Source organism: Somniosus microcephalus, chromosome 24, assembly GCF_052327205.1.
Source record: "Somniosus microcephalus isolate GS21.2 chromosome 24, FLI_Smic_1.0, whole genome shotgun sequence".
In the NCBI taxonomy this organism is placed as follows: domain Eukaryota; kingdom Metazoa; phylum Chordata; class Chondrichthyes; order Squaliformes; family Somniosidae; genus Somniosus; species Somniosus microcephalus.
In genome coordinates this window covers 45,062,021-45,086,491 of record NC_141010.1, presented here as the reverse complement: position 1 = coordinate 45,086,491, position 24,471 = coordinate 45,062,021, and the positions used below count along the sequence as shown (strand labels likewise).

Genomic DNA, 24,471 nt, shown 5'->3' with positions numbered 1-24,471 from the left:
CAAAATACGGAGTGTACAACATAGATGGCAAATTTCTTATTTAGAAACCAATGGATAAAGCTTTCTCCAACCTTCTCTAATTAATCACTCCCTACCTGATATGACAATGCAGGTGTCCTTTGACCTCCGCTTCATGGCTTTGTATGTTGCGTCTGCAATAGCGAATAGGTGAGGTGGTCTCTCGTACAGTTCCCGCCCCTTGTATTGCTCAATGGTGTCCTTCCCATAGATATTCATAGGACGGTAAGGGTTAACTGAAACCACCACTTCACCGATGTAGGAGTAAATTCTTCCCTTCTCAAACCTGTCAGGAAGAAAGAACAAATTAAAAATGACCACTTTAATCTTAGAGGTGATTGTACATAAATAGTTTTACTGTACAATATAGACCATATAAAAAGCACCAATCCACATGGGAGTTTGTGCAGGAGATAAATAGTTATGGACTAGTGTATCTATCTGGAATATTGCATAAATTAATACTTTGGCCTGATGCAACTTAAAGCTGACCTGCAATTTATCCAGAGTACAGCATGCAAGTATAGGAGTTGGCACAGTCTCACTGTCCACGAACCCTATAGTACCAGATTTAGGTTGGGGTGTACAAACTGCGAACCCCCCAAATCATGGCAATCCAGCCGCAAAGCCCAGAATTCAGTCCTAATTGTGTTTTTCTCTTACTTGCTGATCCGTCCAGTTTGGACTTTGTGGGCCTGATGATTTAGAAAGGGCTAAAATTAGCACCAATAGAAAAGCAAAATACTGCGGATGCTGGAAATCTGAAATAAAAACAGAAAATGCTGGAAACTCTCAGCAGGTCAGGCAGCATCGGTAGAGAGAGAAAGAGAGTTAACGTTTCAGGTCAATGACCCTTCGTCAGAACTGGAAAAAGCTGGAGATGTAACAGATTTTAAGCAAGTGTAGGGGCAGCGAAGGGGGGGGGGGGGGTGAGGGGGGAGGAAAGAACAACAGGGAAGGTCTGTGATAGGATGGAAGGCAGGAGAGATTAAAAGACAAAAGGGATGATGGTGCGAGGCAAGAGGAGGTGGTAATGGGACAAGTTAAGAAACAAAAGATGGCTCTAGGTGAGGTGTAAATGGCAATGGCAGAATGATCGACAGCTGCCATATGAGAGAAAGAGAGAAAAAAATATAGGGGCCGAGGTTATAGTCTGAGAGCAAAAGTGCAGGAAATCCCCATCTCCCTTGCCCTGCCCCTACACTTGCTTAAAAATCTGTTACATCTCTAACTTTTTCCAGTTCTGACAAAGGGTCATCGACCTGAAACAGTAACTCGGTTTCTCTCTCTACAGATGCTGCCTGACCTGCTGAGTATTTCCACCATTTTCTGTTTTTCTCTCAAATTAACACTGTTGTCCTATTGGTGGAATATCAGAACATTATCAGCAACTTGAGATATATGCAAATTAATTGGAACCCAGACTTACACTTTATAAGAAGCTTCTGGGACTTTATGGTCACCTCTCAGTAACTCACCAAGTCAAAGCTTGGACACACCAATTTAAGATGTGGAGATGCCGGTGTTGGACTGGGGTGGACAAATGTAAGAAGTCACACAACACCAGGTTATAGTCCAACAGCTTTATTTGAAATCACAAGCTTTTGGAGCGTTGCTCCTTCGTCAGGTGAAGTTCTACTCTCTCCAATAGGTACCTGTATTTTTCTATTTATTCAGCAGAGGGCAATACAATGTCTTATAATCTTACAGCTTCCAGTCAACAATAGCATTTCTGTCTCAATACTGGGCATCACAGCAATGTTTAGACTGAATCAGTACTCACTGTAGACCTTACTAGAGTGAAGATGTTCATCATTGTTCTCAGATTTATTTTCCCCAAGTTAATTTCACAGGACTAAGTTTTTTAAATAAATGCAGAAATGGACCTCCTGCATCGATCATTAAACATGCTAATTAGCAGGGGAAAACCCCACAAAATCCCTTTCTTTGACATCAGGAGCCTTTCTACTTGCGATCACAAATGAAGTGGAGATATTGCAGATTCAGCAGCAGAGCCTGGATGTTACCATCCATTCAAGCGTGACCACACATACACACATCACCTTCTTTCGAGGTTACCTCTGGCTCAGTGGGTAGCACACTTGCCTTTGAGTTAGAATGTTGTGGGTTCAAGTCCCACTCCAGAGACTTGAGCACAAATAGCTAGACTGACGCTCCAGTGCTGCGGTGCTGAGGGAGTGCTGCACTGTCAGAGGTGCCGTCTTTCGGATGAGACGTTAAACCGAGGCCCCGTCTGCCCTCAGGTGATCATAAAAGATCCCATGGCACTATTTCAAAGAGGAGCAGGGGAGTTTTTCCTGGTGTCCTGGCCAATACTTAATCTTCAAACAACATCACAATAAAAACAGATTATCTGTGCACAAATTGGCTGCCGCGTTTCCTACATTACCACAGTGACTACACTTCAAAAGTACTTAATTGGCTGTAAAGCACTTCAGGGCGTCCTGAAGTCGTGAAAGGCGCTATATAAATGCAATAATTTAAAAAAAAAAAAAAATTTAAACCTACAGTGCCTCAGAGCTTCTTCAACATTTGTACTTTTGAGTACTGTATATTAGGAGCCAAAAAAATCTAACCTCTTTATACTTTCTTTCTGGACTTGAAGATATTAAAAGTTTTCATCATGAGGGTTCAAAAATACAAAGGTAATTGACAAAGTTTATGCAGACAAATTACAAAAATTAGGAAGTTAGGAAGAAGATGGGAAATTAGAAGGTAAATAGAGCTGATCTGTGAAAAAGGGATGTGCGATAGGGCAAACAGCCTATTCCTTAAAAAAAACTTAGAAGTTCATTTCAGCAAGACATGAATTGAGTCATGTCACTGGCTTATTTCTATACGCTCGGGGAATTGGGACTCAGGGCAAAGTGAGGAGGATAGTAGCATTTCATGCTGTTCTGAAATGGCTAGGTTAGAACAGTCCAGGTATTCTTTGCAACAACTTGCATTTATATAGCGCCTTTAACACAGAAAAAACATCCCACGGAGAAGCACGAGTATGGGCCCTTGCTAGTTGGACAGCAAGTACAAAGAGTTCCTCCCATTGGCAAGGTGATCACAACTCACCATAAAATGTGAGTACGGCCACACACTGCACCAGCTGGAGTTGTGGAGTTTCAGCTGCTTGCCTCTCTGCAACCCAATCGTTATAGGTACTAAGGCTATATATGAGCACGCATTCTTATACATGACTTCTAGGTAATGCCATCCAGCAATAGTCGACCTGTATGCGGCCATTTCACAGTTTCCTCATCAACTGTACGATGGAAAGTCATATACAGGGCAGCCTGCCTCATTCCAGCAGCTTGGCTGTTGTACATTCAAGTCTAGTGCTGCGTGTCAACCTTACTCATCATCAATGCCTTACTTTACGTCCACGTGAGGGGCTTTGGCAGCGACCTGCCCGTTGCATGCCAGATGCACTCTCCAGAGGCCTCAATAACTGGTCCCTTTAGGCCAGAGCCCTCGATCCCTGCAGCCGCTTGCCCTTTTTGCCCCAAATCCACCTCTGGAATGTTCCTGCATCTTGCACATGGGCAGGAGGGAGCCCTTCCATTGCACACCTAGAGTTCTGAACTATGAAAGAGAAGTGTTTTGATAAGTCTTGTATGCCACAAGCTTGACCTTCATTAGGACTTGGCTATCATTGAATACAAGACTAAATGCCTTTCCCCCCTTCTCAATGAACTTACTGTATTAAAGAACAGGTTGAAAGAAGGTTACAGTTGCTCAGCAGGCAAATAGACTGTATGGGGTGGCACTGAGGGAGCCCTAGGTTTGAGCCCTGCTCTATGCTAGGGTTAGCTATAATTGCCATAGCTATAATCTCCAATCCAGGGTAGGGAGAAAAACAAGACAAGAAAACAAGTACGGTTGGGACGCCCAGTCCTCACTGCTATCCAGTAATTCCTGCTGGAGGTGCACTTGTGGATACTGAGTGGCGAGGACTTTGCATGATATTTCATGGTCAAATAGGCCAAAAAAGTCAGTCATTCTCCAGACTTACTAACAAAGACTGGTCAACTTGAACAAGCAATAGATCTCTAAAGCTTTGTCCCATAAACCATCTTCTTCAGGAGGGGAGGAATTAGGGAGGAAGGGAAAAACAAAAAAAAAGAGGAAAATCGGCTTTAATTGTTCTCACGCATATCATAGCATCCTGTTAGTAGCTTTGGCACTGGTTGGTGGGGCTGGAAGGAGGGAAGAGAGGAACAAGAAAAGCAAAACTTCAAAAAACTAAAGACATTCCTAAGCTACTGAGTAATTCTGGTTTTAAAGTAGTCTACATTATAAATTAAACTGGAAAACGAAGTAGTTCAGCGAGTTAGTCTCCCAAAGTCCGCAGCTTGAACCAGACCCCAGGGTAGTTCCTGTCTGCTTGCGATAGCAAGAGTTAGAATTCAGCCCGACACCCTCAGCCATTTCCTTCCTTCGCAGTAGAGCCTGGCTTCACCAGCTGCGCTGCGATTCGAACACCTCCCACCTCCAGATAAAGCTTCCTTTCAGCTCTGACTCACACCAGATGACACACAGAGCTCTGCCAACCCCACCAGCCAAATGTTATTTATTTATTTTTATTTTTTTTAAAAAGGTAATTTTTCAAATAAGGTTTAAAAAACTTACTTAACAGCAGAAAGTACGTCTTTATGAAGAGATCAATGTTTCCACTGTTAATCTTTCACTCAGGTAACTGCAGCGTATTTAGAGATGAGGGACATCATTGTAAACTTCGACACACGTAGCTTCATGACGGACAGGAATGACCAAGTGCTACCTCATTGCAATTAATAAATATAACCAAAAAGTCCAAGAAAGCCACTCTACGACTTATGGCTAAGATAAGGTTCTGATTGAAGCAACAAACTGTGTTTGAAGGCTGTGTCACTGCTTGCCTGAAATAGGTGGGGATTCTAATGCAGTCAAATTACAAAAGAAAGAGTGAGGAAATTATATGGTGTTGAAGAGTCTGGCTTTCCCCGACCTTCTTAAATGATGGCATTTAGTTGTAAAACCTTAGAATTATTGGTAAATATTGCTGATCAACCAGCTAACTTCTACACACAAGTATAGTCAAAACACAACTGTCTAATTATTTTTTCTCCACAGGATGTCAGCCAGACCAGCCTTTACTAACACTAGGAGCATCTAACTTTTTTTTTTACTCCAATTTGTATCAGGCTAGAAGAATAAAAGGCCTTTCAGCCCATCTTGGATTGTCACCCCCACCCATTCATTTTCATGCCTCATGCAATTCAGTTTGTCCAATTAACTCAACACAATCAACTGTTTGGAAGAAGCAAGCACGTAAACTGGAATTCATCGAAAACTCTGCTGCCCGTATCCTAACTCTCACCAAGTCCCATTAACCCACCACCTCTGTTTGTTTAGCTGCATTGGCTCCCAGTCCAGCAACACTTCGATTTTCAAATTCTCATCCTTGTTTGAAATCCCTCCATGGCCTCGCCCTCCCCAGCTCTGTAACCTCCTCCAGCCCTACAACCTTCCAAGATCTCTGCATTTCACCACTTCTGGACTCTCGTGCATCCCCTATTTTCAAGGCTCCATCTAAGGCAGCCGTGCCTTCAGCTGCCTAGGGAATTCCCAAGCTAAACCTCTCCGCCTTCGCTACCTCTCTCTTCTCCTTTAAGATGCTCCTTAAGACACAGCTCTTTGACCAAGCTTTAGCTCATCTCTCCTTAAGTGACTCGGTGCCACATAATCTAGGCCGCCACTTCAGTACAATACACCTTCAGGGCTTCTGAAAGAGTACTGAACCATTGTTAGAGGTGCTGCTCTTCAAATAATATTAAACTGAGGCCCCCATCTGCCTCTCCAGGTCAATGTAAAAGATACAATGGCGCAATGCTTCAAAAGACAGCCCCTTCCATGATGCAACACTCTCAGAGCACTGCACTGCAGTGTCAACCTAAATTATGTGCTTAACGCCTGGAGTGGAGCTTGGACCCATATTCTTGGGACTCCGAATGAGTCTGCTACCAACTGAGCCAAGGTGATACACAGAAATGAGTATGGCACGTGGGATTTACATCAGATATGTGCAGCTTGGTCAGTGGGGACATGTCAATGGTTTACTACATCATGTACTTACAAAAGACCGACCTTATGGAAACTACAAAGGATGGTCAAAGTAATGGGCTTTTAGTGCGTGCATCATTGTTATAGCGGTAGTGAGCTGCTGAGGTAGAGTGCTGCTACAGACTTAGTTCCATGATACAACTAGATGCATAGTTTTGTCAATGTTTCTATTCAAACAACCAATGTCCTATTACTATTTCAGTGCAGTACTGAGGGAGTGCTGCACTGTCAGACGCAAGGTCCTTCGGATGAGGCATTAAGCAGAGGCCCCACCGACTGCTCTCTCAGGTGGATGTGAAAGATCCCGCGGCATTGTTCGAAGAAGAGCGCTGGAGTTCTCCCCGGTGTCCTGGCCAATATTTATCAATCAACATCACTCAAACACATTATTTGGTCATTATAACATTGCTGTGTGCAAATTGACTGCCGCATTTCTTACCTTATAACAATGACTACACTTTAAACGGTATTTCATTGGCTGTAAAGTGCTTTGGGACGCCCTGAAGTCATGAAAAGCACTATATAAATCCAAGTTCTCTCTTTCTTTCATTTACATAGTGCCTTTAACATAGTAAAACATCCCAAGGCGCGTCAGAGGGGTTATCAGATAAAATTTGGCACCGAGCCTCATAAGGAGATATTAGGACAGGTGAGCAAAAGCTTGGTCAAAGAGGTAGGTTTTAAAGAGCACCTTAAAGGAGGAGAGAGGGGTAGTGAGGCAGAGCGGTTTAGGAACGGAATTCCAGAGCTTAGGACCTAGGCAACCTAGAATACGAGCAAATAGCTAACAAAGAGCTTCAAAAAAAGCACAGTCCCCTAAAAAATGGAAAATCGCTGTGAAGCAACGATGCAGAAGCTGGAATGTAAATGCAACTTTAGATGGAAGTCAGATGATGGAGGTACAGTGGGAACAATGGATTTAAAGGGGGCAAGGTCTAAACCTAGAAATTGGGTGGAGCTGGACAATTTATTGAGCACAGCTCAGTGAATTTTATTGAAAGCATTGATAATTGAATTGATACTTTACTCTCACGCTTGACTTCCCAAGAGGTGATGCACTATGGCCTGTGCATTATCCGATATCCTACTGTCAACAAGGGCAGACGTCGACGACGAAGTCCAACACCGCCTTCAGTGTACCAGTGCAGCCTTCGGTCGCCTGAGGAAGAGAGTGTTTAAAGACCAGGACCTCAAGCCCGGCACTAAGCTCATGGTCTACAGGGCAGCAGTGATACCCGCCCTGCTGTATGCCTCAGAGACATGGACCATGTACAGCAGGCACCTCAAAGCACTGGAGAGGTACCACCAATGCTGCCTCCGCAAGATCCTGCAAATCCATTGGCAGGATAGGCGCACCAACGTCAGTGTTCTTGCTCAGGCCAACATCCCCAGCATCGAAGCTTTGACCACGCTCAATCAGCTCCGATGGACGGGTCACGTTGTCCGCATGCCCGATACGAGACTCCCAAAACAAGCGCTCTACTCGGAGCTCCGGCACGGCAAGAGAGCCCCAGGTGGGCAGAGGAAACACTCCATGGCACCCTCAAAGCCTCCTTGAAAAAGTGTAACATCCCCACCTACACCTGGGAATCCCTGGCCCAAGACCGCACAAAGTGGAGGAGAAGCATCCGGGAAGGCACCGAACACCTCGAGTAGAGACTGGGAGCAAGCGGAAGCCAAGCGCAGGCAGCGCAAGGAGCGCACGTCAACCCAAGCACCCCACCCACCCGCCCCTTCAACCACCGTCTGCCCCACCTGTGACAGAGACTGTAGGTCCCGCATTGGACTAATCAGTCACCTGCAAACTCATTTTTAATGTGGAAGCAAGTCATCCTCGGTTCCGAGGGACTGCCTAAGAAGAAGATCCTATATTAAGCAACAAAGAGCAAAGGAAGCCTGAGAGAAGACTTGCCAGACTGGTTATTGTTTAATTTAATTGTAACCTGGCACTCGAAGAATTCCTTCAAGTGTGAGGAATTTGTAAATTCTTCACTTTGGCAGACGGAGGGTGGAGATTAAAGTAGCATCTGATAAATACAATAAAATTACAGCATTTCCCTATAAACTGCTGACTGCAACGGGACAAATTAATAGAGGTTGAAATGAGCCTTAAAACCAACTCTGAGTTACTTCTTTAACCTACCATGAGTGAAAGTCATCCTCGGTTCCGAGGGACTGCCTAAGCGAAGACCATGAGTGAGGCAACAATATAAAACAATACAAAGAGGTGATTTATTTCTCTAAACAACCAGTCCAACTGCAGAGTGTTTTCATACTTGTTGCATATCAACAACTTGCATTTAAATAGCACCTTTAACGTACAAAAGGTGCTTCACAGGAGTGTAATCAGACAAAAGTTGACACTGAGCTAAAGACGACAACAATAGGACAGGTGACAAAGAGGTAGGTTTTAAGAGGTGTCTTAAAAGAGAGGTGGAGAGGCAGCGAGGTTTAAGAAGGGAATTCCAGAGCTTAGGGCCTAGATGGTTGAAGGCACGGCCACCAATGGTGAGGCGAAAGGAGTGGGGGATGCACCAAAGGCTGGAGTTGGAGGAATGTAGCATCTTGGAGAGTTGTAGGGCTTGAGGAGGTTACAGAGATAGGGAGGGGCGAGACCATAAAGGGATTTGAACACGAGGAGGAGAATAATTTTAAAAAGGAGGCATTGCTGGACTGGGAGCCAATGTAGGTCAGCGAGCACAGGGGGAATGGGTGAACGGGACTTGGTGCGAGTTAGATATATGTCGTGTATGAGAGAAGTAAATTTCACAGTGGAGAAGGCAGCAGGAGTGCACAGACCTGGAGACAAGTGATATATTAAAACCTCAGTCTGATTGGTAGCAAAGAGGTGGTGTCAGTGAAGATACAGACTGACGCGCAGACTAGGAGAAAATCAGGTTTAACGGGTTTCTGCAGTACAGTGGTCATCATATTCGCTTTACGTGTTAAACAATTGCCGGAGGGAGACAAAAAATGGAAAGGAACAAAGCAGTTCTTGTGCAAAAGGCTTTTGCAATGACCTGTGAAGTAATGAGTTGCTCCTTTCCTATGTGTGAAGTAACAACTTGCTGCTACTCTACGACATCACTGACCATCTCATGCCAAAACAACAAAGAGTGTTCCAGGGCTCCAACCCATCGTGAAGGGGCACTTCTCAGTCCACATGTATGATAATAAAACAAACTACTGCCTATAAGAGCATGTGTTCAGCATTTAATTTTGTACTACACCTTAAACCCTGCATTACAAGATGATAGAACTCCACTCTGCTCAACTCCCAACGCTGGCAGGAGCTACGACGGCAGAACAGAGGTCAGCACAATTTGTCAGCAAATATGGTCTTCATTTGCTACAAATCTTCCCCAACACCCCCTCCCTCCCACAAAGACAGATTTATTGTGCCGGGTTATTAGGTGTAGCTGTGGGGCTCCTTTGCTGTAATGATTTGTCCACTTGCTTGCTTAAGAGATCGCTCTCTTCTCTTAGGCAGTCCCTCGGAACCGAGGATGACTTGCTTCCACATTAAAAATGAGCTTGCAGGTGACTGATGAGTCCAATGCGGGAGGACCTACAGTCTCTGTCACAGGTGGGGCAGACGGTGGTTGAAGGGGCGGGTGGGTGGGGTGCTTGGGTTGACGTGCGCTCCTTGCGCTTGGCTTCCGCTTGCTCCCGGCGAAGAGACTCGAGGTGTTTGGCGCCTTCCCGGATAAGAGATAAACTGAGACAGCAAAGGCAGCAGGCTGCCCAGTGCAGACGGGTTTGTGCTCCCTCAATTGTAACGAGATCTGTGCTGAGAAAAGCAATGTGTAAAAATGTAATCTGGTCAAGAAATTCGATGCAGATATGGAACAGGACACCACTAACTACAAAAAATCTCAACGAGGCACTAATTAATGCACTGTATTTAACAAAGTAACAAAAAAAATCCTTTCCAAAAAATCTCTGAAAGAAACTAGAAATGACTCCAGAGAGTTAATCTAGGCTGACACTTCCATGCAGGTCTGAGAGAGTGCTGACTGTCGGAGGTGCCATCTTTCAGATGAAGTGTATATCCGTCTGCCCTCTCGGGTGGACTTGCAAGATCCCATGGCATTATTCAAAGAAGATAGGGCCTCAGTTTAATTTCTCGGTTTAAATGCATGCTTGTGGTTCAGGCACTGGTTGGACCATTGAGACTTTAACATACTGGAAGATTAACTGCTTCTTGCATTAATGTTGAGTAGTATTTTATAGATGGACAGTGAAGTTCAGGTTGCAAATGTAAGTAAAATGGTTCAACTCCTTGAAGATCTGTAGTAAATCAATTCTAAATAAGTGAATTAGAGTATTTAATCCTTTTTGTTTACTGAGCTAATGATTCACACACACACATACAAACACTGCATCAGTGTGCAGAGAGGGTAGGGGGAGTTGTAGCTTAGTGATACATCGCTGAGTGCTAGGTCCCAGGTTCTCGCCCTTAAGTTTGCAATCTCAGTTTGTCTATAAGGGCGAGGTTTCTCATGGAAACGAGGTGCGTTCTCACAAGGAAGTGGAGAGAAAAATCAGTTTGGAACATTTTCGCGTTACTCCCTCCTGGCAGCTGGTTATATAGCAGGATTGCTACAGGATAGCAATCAGCCTCAAAAACTGTGCTATTCAGATTAGTCATTTAAAAAAACAGTAATTAAAATGCTTTAAGTCTAAAAAAGGGGTGTTAAAAATAAAATCGACACAATTTACTTAAAGCTCAAAGCCTTTTCAGGAAGTTGAACAGATCGTAATATGAAGTCACGTGAAAACATAGTGCAGGCTGTGGCCTTGCCCCCTCCCTTTCGCTGTCGCCTCCTCCAGCCCGACAAGCCTTTAAGATCTCTGCGCTTTTCTGCATCCCCAATTTTAAATCGCTCCACCATTGGCGGCTGTGCCTTCAGCTGCTTAGGCCCTAAGCGCTGGTATTCCCTCCCTAAACCTCTCCGCCTCTCTATCCTCCTTTAAGACGCTACTTAAAACCAACACTTTGTCCAAGCTTTTGGTCATCTGACCTAATTTCTCTTTACGTGGCTCGGTGTCAATTTATTGGCTGCAAATCGCTTGTGAAGCACCTTAGGACGTTTTACTATGTTAAAGTGCTATAGAAATGCAAGTTATTGTTGTTTTTAAGAGGTGTTGATTGAGGGATAAATGTTGGTTAGGAGATTAGGAGAATTACCCTGCTCCTCTTCTGATAGTGACATGGGATCTTTTACGTCCATCTAAGAGGGCAGTCAGGGCCTCAACACATCTCATCCCTCAGTGCTGCACTGAAGTGTCAGCCTAGATTATGTGCTCAACTCCCTGGAGTGGGGCTCAAATCCATAACCACTTGATTCAGAAGTGAGTGTGCCATCACTGGGTTAAGCTGACGCATATCTATTTCACTGATTTTTACTGTTAAGATCTTATCTGTGTAACATTCCCCAGCCAAAAGCCAAATGGAGAGATTTGAAAACAAGGATGAGAATTTTAAAATTGAGATGTTGAGATGGAGGTCAGCGAGCACAGGGGTGATGGGTGAACAGGACTTGGTGTGAGTTAGGATACGGACAGCAGAATTTTGGATGAGCTAAAGTTTATGTAGTGTGGAAGATGGGAGGCCGGCCAGGAGTGCGTTGGAATAGTCAAGTCTGGAGGTAACAAAAGCATGGAGGAGGGTATCAGTAGCAGGTGAGCTGAGGAAGAGGCAGAGTTGGGCGATGTTACAGAAGTTGAAGTAGGCGATGGAATGGATGTGTGGTTGGAAGCTCATCTGGGTGTCAAATACGACACCACGGTTGCGAACGGTCTGGTTCAGCCTCCCTCCAAGGCCAATATATCCTTCCTAAGGTGTGGTGCCCAGAACTGCTCTCAGTACTCAGTGTGGTCTAACCAGGGTTTTGTACAGCTGCAGCATAACTTCTACCCCCTTGTATTCTAGTCCTCTAGATATAAAGGCCAGCATTCCATTAGCCTTTTTGATTATTTTCTGTACCTGTTCATGACATTTTAATGATCTGTGTACCTGGGCCCCCCCAAGTCTCTTTGGACATCCACTGTTTTTAGCTTTTCACCATTTAGAAAGTACCTTGTTCTATCCTTTTTAGGTCCAAAGTGGATGACCTCACATTTGCCTACATTGAAGTCCATTTGCCACAGTTTTGCCTAGTCACTTAATCTATCCATATCCCTTTGTAATTTTATGCATTCATCTACACTGCCTACAATGCTGCCTATCTTTGTGTCATTGGCAAATTTGGATATATGACTTACTGTGCCATCATCTAAGTTGTTAATAAATATTGTGAATAGTTGAGGCCCCAACACAGATCCCTGCGGGACACCACTAGTCACATCCTGCCAATTTGAGTACCTACGCATTATCCCTACTCTCTGTCTCCTGCCGCTCAGCCAATTTCCTAACTAGGTCAATAATTTGCCCTCAATTCTGTGGGCGTTTACCTTAGCTAATCGTCTCTTATGTGGGACTTTATCAAATGTCTTCTGGAAGTCCATATAAATAACATCCATAGACATTCCCCTGTCTACTGCTTTAGTCACCTCTTCAAAAAATTCAATCAGATTCATCAGGCATGACCTACCTTTCACAAATCCATGCTGGCTCCCTCTGATCAACTGAAAATTTGAGGTGTTCAGTCACCCCATCCTTAATTATAGGCTCTAGCAATTTCCCGACAACAGATGTTAAGCTAACTGGTCTATAATTCCCTGGTTTCCCTCTCTCGCCATTCTTAAAAAGCAGAGTGATGTGCAATTTTCCAATTTAAAAGGGACCATTCCTGAATCTGGAGAACTTTGGAAAATTATTGACTATTTAGCTGGAGGACATTTCTGCTGATCCAGTACTGAAGGTTGGACAAGCAGTGTGACAAATCAGAGACAGTGGAGGGGTCAAGAGAGGTGGTGAGGTAGAGCTGGGTGTCATCAACGTACATGTGGGACCTGATGTGTTTACAGATGATGTCACCGAGGGGCAGCATGTAGATGAGAAATAGGAGGGGGCCAAGGATAGCTCCTTGGGGGGGGGGGGGGCAGTCCAGAGGTAAAGGTACGGGAGCGGGAATAGAAGTCATTGCAGGTGAGTCGCTGGCTACGACTGGATAGAAAAGAATGCAACCAGGCGAGGGCAGTCTCACCTAGCTGGACGACAGAGGAGAGGCGTTGGAGGAGGATGGTGTGGTCAACCATGTGAAAGGCTGCAGACAGATCGAGAAGGACAAAGAGGGTCCGCTTACCACGGTCACAGTCACATAGGAGGTCCTTCATGACTTTAATAAGGGCTGTTTCAGTACTGTGGAAGGGGCGGAAAGCCGATTAGAGTGATTCAAACATGAAGTTGCAGGAAAGATGGGCACTGATTTGGGAGCCTACAACACATTCAAGGGCTTGGAGGTTGGAGATAGGATGGTAGTTTGCAAGGACAGAGTGGTCAAAGGTGAATTTTTTTTTTTTTTTTTTTTTTTTTTTTTTTTTTTTTTGAGGAGGGGGATGATGATGACAGATTTGAAGGGGAGGGGGACAGTACCTGAAACCGAGGGGAAACTGTTAACATCAGCTAACACGGGGCCAGGAAGGGAAGTTGGGCAGTCAGCAGTTTGGTGGGAATAAGGTCGAGGGAGCAGGAAGTGGGTCTCATGGACAAGAGGAGCTCGGAGAGGGCATGAGGGGAGATAGGAGAGAAATTAGATAAAGATGTGAGTTCAGGGCTAGGGAAGGGGGGAACCTTCAGGGAAGTTTGGCCCAGTGGGCTAGGGGGAGGGAGGGAGGTGGCAGAGACAGCTGGTCTCAATCTTAGTGACAAAGAAGTCTGTGAGCTCCTTGCACTTGTTGGAGGAGGCAGGAGAGAGGAGCTTAAGATGGTTTGTCATGGAGAAGAGAAGCCAGGGTTATCTTTGCATTCCAAGATGATCCTGGAATAGTGAGCAGTTTTGGTAGAGGAGAGCAGGATCCGGTACTGCTTTATGTGGTCCAGCCAGATTGGGCGATGAATGGTTAAACCAGTTGTCCGCCATAGATGTTCAAGTTTGCGTCCCCTGGACTTAAGGGACCGGAGATGAGGGACATACCAGGGGGAATGACAAGGGTGTGAGAGAATAATGGTTTTAATGGGAACAAGGGCATCAAAGGTGGAGGTGAGGGTGTGATTGAGCAGATCGGTAGCTGCAGAAATGTTGTGTATGGAGGGCCAAAGGCTAGAGTTAGGAATTTGCAAATGTGGTTGTAAGTGAATTGGGGGGGGGGGGGGGGGGGGGGGGGGGGGAAGAGTTTTCTCCGGGGTGGACACAGAAGGAAGTGGGGTTCGGTGGGAGAAGGGGGATGTTGGTGGAGAGGGATACAAGGAAGTAATCACAGATAGCCTTATCTGTGATAGACATGATGGGAGTAGCGAGGCCACATGTGATGGTGAGGCCGAGGGGGTGGCCTTAAATATGGGTAGGGACGTTTACATGGTTAACTGGTCATTTATCTCATTACTGTTCATCCCTTACGGCATGAAAATTGGTTGCCGCAACTCCCTAACAAACAAGTGACCACATAAGAGCAATTTATTAGCTGTGAAGTGCTTTCAGACATCTTGAAGACATGAAAGCCACTATATAAATGCAAGATCTTGTTTTTCACTAGTGTCTACATACTATTGATGTAAACAGACAATACAAATTGGTATTTACAGTACTAGTGAACCCTACAGTTACATAATCCTTCAATTAGTGTTTCTGAGCCTAAAGAATGCAGTTGGTAACCAAACTTTAACTGCCATTTTTAGTCATGGTACAAGGACAAAGAAGAGAGGGGGTAAAAATTACAAGACTGCTCACGTTCACTCAAAACCACATGGTTTTCCCATTCCTATAATACTGAGGCACAGGGCAAGTTGAAAGCCCTGTGCTGATAGATACTGAGGGAAGAAGGCAGAGAAAATAAACGAACGGGAAACTCCTGACAGCAAGCACTGTGGAATTCACATTTTCCCAAATACGACGGCTATGATTTCTCAGAGTGTTTTAAACTAGGGTGGCCACTGGCCAGTTTTGAAATGGACAGTCCAGTTTCAGCAGTGCCTACCTGCTAATTCAGGACAAGCCGAGAGGTTGGCGACCCCACAAATGCATGTGGCCGGGGGGGGGGGGGGGGGGGGGGGGGCAGTAGTGGGGTTCAATGCCTGAGCCCACTTATTTTGGATTAGGCTAGCGATGTCAGCACTAATACTGAATATCAAAGCAGAGTCACATATTTTGCAAACTACATCTTTGCATTGACAGTGCCTTCAGAGCACAAAGAAGGTACATTTTATTCTGCCATTGATTTTTTTGTTCAATATCGAGTTATGAAAGTTGGTCACTGGACCTTACTCAGGCCTCATCTATGCAATGGTCAGATTGAAAATCTTGTTCCCTTAAACTTTTCAGCATTGAGTCACCATGTAGTGAAATAAACTGACCACTTCCTCAGTTTATGTTTCATAGTCTGAGCATTATACCAATAGTGAGTGACTGGACCTGCTCCAATAAACACAGGCCTGGAACTATTAGAAACTAAAAGCCTAGTTTGGCCTAGTGTTATATTAAATCTGGTTTAACTCAGCATTTTGAAATTAAAACTGATCATTTCAGCAGCTTGTCTGATGATAAACACAATGCATAACTTTACCCAAAGAGCGGCAGAATGTAGAACTCGCTACCACAGGGAGTATTTGAATGGCGAATAGCATAGATACATTTAAGGGGAAGCTAGATAAGCACACGAGGGAGAAAGGAATCGAAGGATATGCAGGTAGGGTTCGATAAAGTAGGGTGGGAGGAGGCTCGTGTGGACCAGTTGGGCCAAATGGACTGTTTCTGCGCTGCTCCTTCTACGTACAGGAAACTTTGTGATATCCGGCACTGACGGGACCGGCGTGTTGCCGATCTATCAAAACTGCCGGACATACAAAGTTAATGTTGAAGCATACGGAGGTTTTCATCTCCGTATCTGACAACAAACACTGTTGCTTAGCAACAGCTTCTAAAGAGTCGGCTGCAGCTGCAAGCATCTCTAGCTGAAGCTGTTGCTATAGCTACAGACCTTGCAGTGCCCGACTGGGGGGAAAAAAAAGCGAGATCTAAAAAAAACTTATAGAAAACGGCTCCTGATTTTTGCCGTCAGATCGAGTATTCCGGACATACAACCTCCGGATAAACCAAAGTTTCCTGTAATTCTATGTGAAGACAGATCGGCAGGACCCAGCTGTGAGTGCGAGTCTGGGCCGAGATAGCTGATCTCAGCCAGGGTGGCAGTGGAGACCCTACAATTGGCCCAAGCACTGTTGCACATAAATGGAAATAACTGAGGTGGCAAATGGGTGAATTCAATTAACATCTCTCCAAGTGGTATCAACATCAAGCTCCTCAATGAACAAATATAAAAAGTTCAGACTAAAGACTGAAATGAGTCACTTGCTACAACAGCACACCCTCTTCCTGTGTAATGTTAAATCCAGGCACTTTGTGTAATTTACGAACAGTGTACGATGCTAGAAAGGGCAAAACATAAAACCACCTGCTCATCTGAAAAATGGCTCCTCTGACAGTGCAGTACCCTCTCAGTAATGCACTGAAGTGGCAGTCTAGATTACGTCATCAAGTTTCTAAGTGGAGCCAACATTTATCCCTCAACCAACATCACTAAAATAGATTATTTGTTTTTTTTTTATCTCGCGGTTGTTTGTTCGAAGTTTTATCTTAGCATTAGTTGTTTTTTTTAAATGTATTGCAACTGATTTTCAACGGGATTATTAGTGCATTGTACCTGTAATGAGATTTTAATCCAAATGCAGTGTACAGATTTGTGAAAGCCATTGTTCTATGCAATCCACTCTGTTGCCCGTGTCAGTATTTCCTGGTTTCACTGGTAAAATGTGATTGTTCAGCAAATCCCCATTGTATGGCAGGACTCAGTCCAATGTGGCGAGATTCAGTTCCAGCAGCATGCTTCCTTTTATTGTGTCTTGCCTCTACGTTTGTTTATGGAATACTACAGTATAAACAGTGAATGAATCATGTTATGTTTTTTAGTTTTTGAAGAATTAGTAGTAACAAGCAATGATTAGCAAGCAATTCATGTCCTCGTGCCCTTCACGAAAATGCCATGGTAAGGTGGTGTTGGTGGTCAATTCAGGTCTTATTACTGTACTGTATCTTTTGAATAGTGCGTTTGCCATTTGCAATGACATCAAATTAAAAATAATCTGAAGTCCATGTCGAATGCCAGTATAAAAAAAACAGACTTGCATTTATATAGCGCCTTTCACGACAACCGGACATCCCAAAATGCTTTACAGCCAACAAAGTACTTTTGAAGTGTAGTCAATGTTGTAATGTAGGAAGCACGGCAGCCAATTTGCGCACAGCAAGCACCCACAAACAGCAATGTGATAATGACCAGATAATATGTTTTTGTTATGTTGATTGAGGGATAAATATTGGCCACAACTCCCCTGCTCTTCTTCAAAATTGTGCCATGGGATCTTTTACCTCTATCTGAGGGAGCAGACGGGACCCTGGTTTAATGTCTCATCCGAAAGACGGCACCTCCGACAGCGGACCTGCGAGGAGTCGGCAGCACACGAGCAGATAAATACAGCGGGAGGAGAGGACAGAGCAGACCTGCAAGGAGTCAGCAGCACACAAGCAGATAAATACAGCGGGAGGAGAGGACAGAGCGGACCTGCAAGGAGTCAGCAGCACACGAGCAGATAAATACAGCGGGAATAGAGGACAGAGCGGACCTGCAAGGAGTCAGCAGCACACGAGCAGATAAATACAGCGGGAGGAGAGGACAGAGCGGACCTGCAAGGAGTCAGCAGCACACGAGCAGATAAATACAGTGCAGACGTGCAAGGAGTCGGCAGCACCCGAGGCAGATAAATACTGCGGGAGGAGAGGACAGCGCAGACCTGAGGAAGCACAAATCCTGCGAACTCAAAAACAAAAAAAAAACAAGGAATTATGTCACAGGACAGCAGGTAGGTGATTGGTTGGTGACTATTAATGTTTTTTTTCCTCTCGAAGCTAGCCAGGGTTTAAACTAAGAGCTGGGAAACAATAACACTTTATTAAATTAATAACTTAACTAGTTAAACTAATTAATAAATAATCATTGAATGAAGACTTTAACTAACTAAATAACTAAAATAAGGTTAGACTAAGATATGGCAGAGCAGGTTGTGTGAACACATCTACAGTAGATGTCTCCATCTCGAATCTCTCCGGCTCAGAGTCATTGAGCTGGAGTGCAAGTTGGAGACACTCCGACACATAAGGGAGAGGGAGGAGTATCTGGACCGTTTGCTCCAGACTTCGGTCACACCTCGTAGAGAGGTGCAGGATCAGAATGGGGTTGGTGTAACCAATAGTGTGGAGAGTAAGGGGAACTCAGATAAGAAAGGGAACGAAGATCCACAGAAACTGATCCTATCCAACAGACACAATGTACTTGCTACCCATGAGGATAAGGATAAAGACTGTCGGAAGGACAGCCAGAATGCGGACCATGGCAATTTGGAGCAGGAGGCTGTCCAAAGGGGGGGGGGGGGGGGGGGGGGGGGGAGAAGGAGGAGAGGAAATGTAATGTGGTAGTTGTTGGGGATTCTATAATTAGGGGGTCAGATGGCGTCCTTTGTAAGCAAGATCGAGTCCCACATGGTATGTTGCCTACCTGGTGCCAGGGTGAGGGACATCTCAAACCTGCTTGAAAGGATTTTTGGAGAGGATTCAGTCGTTGTGCTCCATGTTGGGACCAACAACATAGAGAAGAGTAGGCAAGAGGTCCTGTTTGGGGAGTACCAGGAACTTGGAGCTTAATTAAAGAACAGAACCTCAAGGGTTATAATCTCTGGATTATTACCTGAGCCACGTGCAAATTGGCATAGGGATACGTTGATTAGGGAAGTGAACACATGGTTCAGGGAGTGGTGTGGGAAAGAGGGGTTCCAGGAAGGTACTGTACCGTTGGGACAGGCTCCACCTGACTATGGTCTTAGCAGAAAGGATAAAACGCCACATGGACTTTAAACTAGTAAATTGGAGGGGCTCAGGTGGATATTGTGGTACAAATAACAGTTCAAAAACAAACAAAAGGGAGGAGAGTACAGTAACAGTCAGAAATTGTGCTTTAAGCACTGCAGGTAAAGGGGAAACTAAAAGATGTAAAGTGATTAAACCAGGAGAGAGAAATAAGAAACATTTGAGTAAAACATTAGAGCTGAAGGATAGGCTAGGTGTGTGACCCAAATAAGCATTCATTATACAAACGCAGAGTATAAGAAATAAATTGAATGAACTGCAGGCGTGAATACAAATTGGAGGGTATGACATGGTAGCCATTACTGAGACATGGCTGCAAGATAGTCAGGACTGGGAACTAAATATACCCAGGTTATAAGGTCTACAGGAAAGAAAGGGAAAATAGTAGAGGGGAAGAGTAGCCTTAGTGATTAAGGATAAAATCACTGCAATGATAAGAGAGGATATAAAGAGAGGTAAGCAGGCAGTGGGGACTTTATGGGTAGAATTAAGAAATAGGAAAGGATTTAAGACTGTAGTGGGAGTTGTGTATAGGCCCCCTGGTAGCAGCTGTGAAGTGTTAAATTGTATAAATGCAGAGATTAGACAAGCGTGTAGCAAAGGCAGAGTGGTTTTAATGGGAGATTTTAACTTTCATATAGATTGGGATAAGCAGACTAGCACCAGTCAGAAAGGTCGCGAATTTCTTGTGCGTGTCTGGGATAGTTTTCTACAACAATATGTCCTAGAGGGAACAAGGGGGAAAGCAATATTAGATTTAGTAATGAGTAATGAGCCAGATTTAGTTAACAGCCTAGCTGTGCGTGAATATTTATCCAATAGCGATCAAAACATGATCGAGTTCAACGTAGTATTTGAAAGGGAGAAACGCAAAACAGCTACTAAGATTCTAGATTTAGGTAAGGCCGACTTCAACGGGATGATGCAGAGACTGTCCACAGTAAACTGGGCAAATTGGTTAATGGGTAAAATGACAGATCATCAGTGGAAGATGTTCAAAAAAGAATTTAATGTGATACAGAACCAGTTTATACCCTTGAGGGGCAAGAGCTCTACTTGTCAAATAAAAACAGCCACAGACGACTAAAGAGGTAAGGGATGGCATAAAACTAAAATAAAAAGCATACAAAAATGCAAAAAAATAGCACAGGTCTTGGCAAATGGGAAAGATACAAAGAACAGCCAAAGGTCACAAAACAGATAGTAAGAGCTACAAAAAGAGAGTATGAAAAGAAACTTGCAAGGGATATCAAAATCAATACAAAGAATTTTTATAATTACATTAGGAAAAAGAGGGCAGCCAGGAGCAACGTTGGCCCCTTAAAAACTGAAAGCGGTGATATTGTCAATGATAATAAGGAAATGGCAGACATGTTGAATAAATACTTTGGATCAGTATTTACAGTAGAAGAGGATAGCATGCCGGAAATCCCAAGGAAACTAATATTGAATCGGGTCAGGGACTCAATAAAATTAACGTAAGTAAAACAATGAAGAAAATAATGGTACTAAAGAGTCACAAATCCCCAGGACCAGATGGTTTCTGTACCAAGGTTTTAAGCGAAGTAGCTGAGCACATTGCAGATGCCCGAACTATAAACTTCCAAAGTTCTCTGGATTCAGGAACCATTCCTTTAGATTGGAAAATTGTGTATGTCACTCTGCTATTTAAGAATGGTGAAAGAGGGAAACCAGGGAATTATAGCCCAGTTAGCCCAATATCTGTTGTCGGGAAATTACTAGAGTCTATAATTAAGGATAGGGTGACTGAACACCTCGAAAATTTTCAGCTGATCAGGGAGAGGCAGCATGAATTTGTGAAAGGTAGGTCATGCCTGACAAACCTGACAGAATTTTTTGAAGAGGTGACTAAAGTAGTAGACAGGGGAATGTCTATGGATGTTATTTTTATGGAGTTCCAGAACGCATTTGATAAAGTCCCACATAAGAGACGATTAGCTAAGGTAGAAACCCACGGAATTGAGGGCAAATTATTGACCTAGTTAGGAAATTGGCTGAGCGGCAGGAGACAGAGAGTAGGGATAATGCGTAGGTACTCAAATTGGCAGGATGTGACTAGTGATGTCCCACAGGGATCTGTGTTGGGGCCTCAACTATTCACAATATTTATTAACAACTTTAATGATGGCACAGTAAGTCATATATCCAAATTTGCTGATGACACAAAGAGAGGCAGCATTGTAGGCAGTGTAGATGAATGCATAAAATTATAAAGGGATATTGATAGACTAAGTGAATGGGCAAAACTGTGGCAAATGGATTTCAATGTAAGCAAGTGTGAGGTCATCCACGTTGGACCTAAAAAGGATAGAACAAGGTACTTTCTAAATGGTGAAAAGCTAAAAACAGTGGAGCTCCTAAGAGACTTGGGGGTCCAGGTACACAGATCATTAAACTGTCATGAACAGGTACAGAAAATAATCAAAAAGGCTAATATAATGCTGACCTTTATATCTAGAGGGCTAGAATACAAGGGGGTAGAAGTTATGCTGCAGCTACACAAAACCCTGGTTAGACCACACTGAGTACTGAGAGCAGTTCTGGGTACCACACCCGAGGAAGGATATATTGGCCTTGGAGGGAGTGCAGCATAGGTTTACCAAAATAATACCCGACCTTCAAGGGTTAAGTTACAAGGAGATATTACACAAATTAGGGTTATATTCCCTAGAATTTAGGTTAAGGGGTGATCTGATCAAAGTTTTTAAGATATTAAGGGGGACAGATAGAGTAGATAGAGAAACTATTTCCGCTGGTTGGTGATTCTAGGACTAGGGGCATAGTCTAAAAATTAGAGCCAGACCTTTCAGGAGTGAAATTAGGAAACACTTCTACACACAAAGGGTGGTAGAAGTTTGGAACTCTCTTCCGCAAACAGCAATTGATGCTAGATCAATTGTTAATTTTAAATCCGAGATTGATAGCTTTTTGTTAACCAAAGGTATTAAGGGATATGGGCCAACGGCGGGTATATGGAGTTAGGTCACACATCAGCCATGATCTCATTGAATGGTGGAACAGGTTCGAAGGGCTGAATGGCCTACTCCTGTTCCTATGTAGTACTCCCTCAGTACTGCACTGGAGTATCTGCCTAGGTTTTTTGTGCTCAAGTTTCTGGAGCGGGACTTGAACCCACAACCTTCTGAATACTCCAGTGCAGTACTGAGGGAGTACTGCATAGGAACAGGAGTGGGCCATTCTGAGGCGAGGGTGCTACCAACTGAGACACAGTTGACACTTGTATCTACGTCACCGGCATCCTTGGTGCTATTCAGAAGTGGGTTGGACGTCTTCCTAGAGGTTTCCTCACGAGGCCTCCTGTCTACACCCGCCCCGCCCCCACGCTCCAGTCAATCATCGCGGCGCATCGCCTTCCCCAGCAAATTGGAAAGCAAACAGACTCCTCGTTACCCGATTGGATGATTCTTGACCGTCCAGCAAGCAGCCTTTTCCCCCATCTCCTATATTTTTATGACTAATTAAAAAAGTGTTCAAAGAAAATTGAAATCATTTTTTTTTTAATGGCCCTATGATTTTTCTCCTGGGTTGGTCGCAGCAGTGTCCTGGAAATTTACCCTTCAATCCTGGAGACTCCAGGGAAATCCTGGAGGGTTGGCAAACCTACTCAGCAGATGCATGAGAATACAATGGGAATCCAAGGTGCTCCAACCCAGATTACCTCAGGGTATCAACTGTCCAATGTTCATTTTTGACTTTGCTTCCTGTACGGAATATGTACATACACACAAAAAAGGGAAAATAATCATCAGGACCGCCCCATCCAGCAGCCACATGAGGATAAGAGAAGACCCAGAGACCCACCAAACCTGCCCCACCCAGCTACAGCAGCCAACTTGTAAAATCCTGAAGTGGTTAAGAGGCATGGGGATTCCTCTTCGAACACTGTTACATTGTTCTTATGTATGGGGCATTTTTCAAAAGAGCGCTGTACATATGCTCTTCCAGTGGAGTCAATGGTTTCATAGAAAGGCAGAAAGTAAAGAAGTTGTAAATATAACCAATACTGTATGTCCAGAAACTTCTAAATTCATTTGTCCCATCACTTGCAGAGGAAATCCACAAATACTGAAATGTAGTATAGCAAGGGCCACAAACAGGCAATAATCCAAAGTGGGATATACAGTAGATCTCTATAAGGCTAGGTAAGTGTTAACACCACCCCCCACACCTGAAAATATCTCATTAAAATGCTGGAGATTTAATGTTCTTCAAAGCAAGATGAAAGTCTCTGGATTCAAGGTTACCATGTCCCTCCCACACTCCCCATTTTGTCTTACTGCCTATACACTATTGTATATTGACTAGGTGGAATGATTCCTGCTCACCAATTTAGTAGTGGTTTTCCATTCTGCCTTTCTGTAAGGCTGCCTCCATTTCATTAGTTCCGGGAATGTGCTAAATTTTCCAACTTTGGAGTTTAATCAATTCGGATGAAAGAGGTTTACAGCACAGAAAGTGGTCATTCGGCCCATCGTGTCTGTGCTGGATCTTTGCAAGAGCAAACCAAAACTAATTCCACTGCCCTGCTCTCAACCCCTTCCTTTGTATCTTCCTCTGCTTCAAATATTCATCCACTCTTCCCTTAAAAGATACAATGGTCTCTGGCTCAACTACTCCCTGTGGTAAAGCATTCTATGCTCCAAAGCTCTGCATAGATATTTCTCCCAACCAATCTCCTCACGGAGTGACAGTTTTAAAATTAATGACCCCCTCATCACTCACTCCCCAACTAGAGGGAACAGTCTTTCCCCATTCACTATCAGAAACCCTAAATCATTTTTTAAAAATCTATTAAACCTTTCTCAGCATTCTCTGCTCCAGTAAAAATAGTCCCACTATTCTCCTCATAACTAAATGCTCTTTTCCTTGGCATCATCTTGGTGAATCCATATGATCTTTGTGGCTTTAAATTCCTTTAGCTGACATGCACCAACATTTCTGTACGTTTACAGGTGTCTCAGTCATAACTTATGGAAGAGAGGAAATCAACCACCCATCAATACCATGCATTCCATCTGCAATTTTTTCTTTCATGAATCCTTCCCCACCAACTCATTCCCCTAAGGGAAGCAATCAACCACAGCACGGTGGCATAGTGGTTAGCACTGTTGCCTCACAGTGCCAGGGACCCGGGTTCAAATCCGGCCTCGGGTGACTGTCTGTGTGGAGTTTGCACATTAGAGTCATAGAGTTTTACAGCACATTCTCCCCGTGT

At 44.0% G+C, this 24,471-nt stretch overlaps 1 protein-coding gene across 2 annotated transcripts in view; it reads right to left on the bottom strand.

Moving 5' to 3' along the window:
• The window catches only part of LOC147101461 (unconventional myosin-Id-like), a 561,768-nt gene that overhangs the window by 464,335 nt on the left and 72,962 nt on the right, over positions 1-24,471 (bottom strand). For both annotated transcript variants that reach the window (XM_085966597.1, XM_085966598.1), the window contains exon 2: positions 96-304. In XM_085966597.1, coding sequence (XP_085822723.1) covers positions 96-304 — 209 coding nt within the window. The remainder of the gene's footprint in view (positions 1-95; positions 305-24,471) is intronic.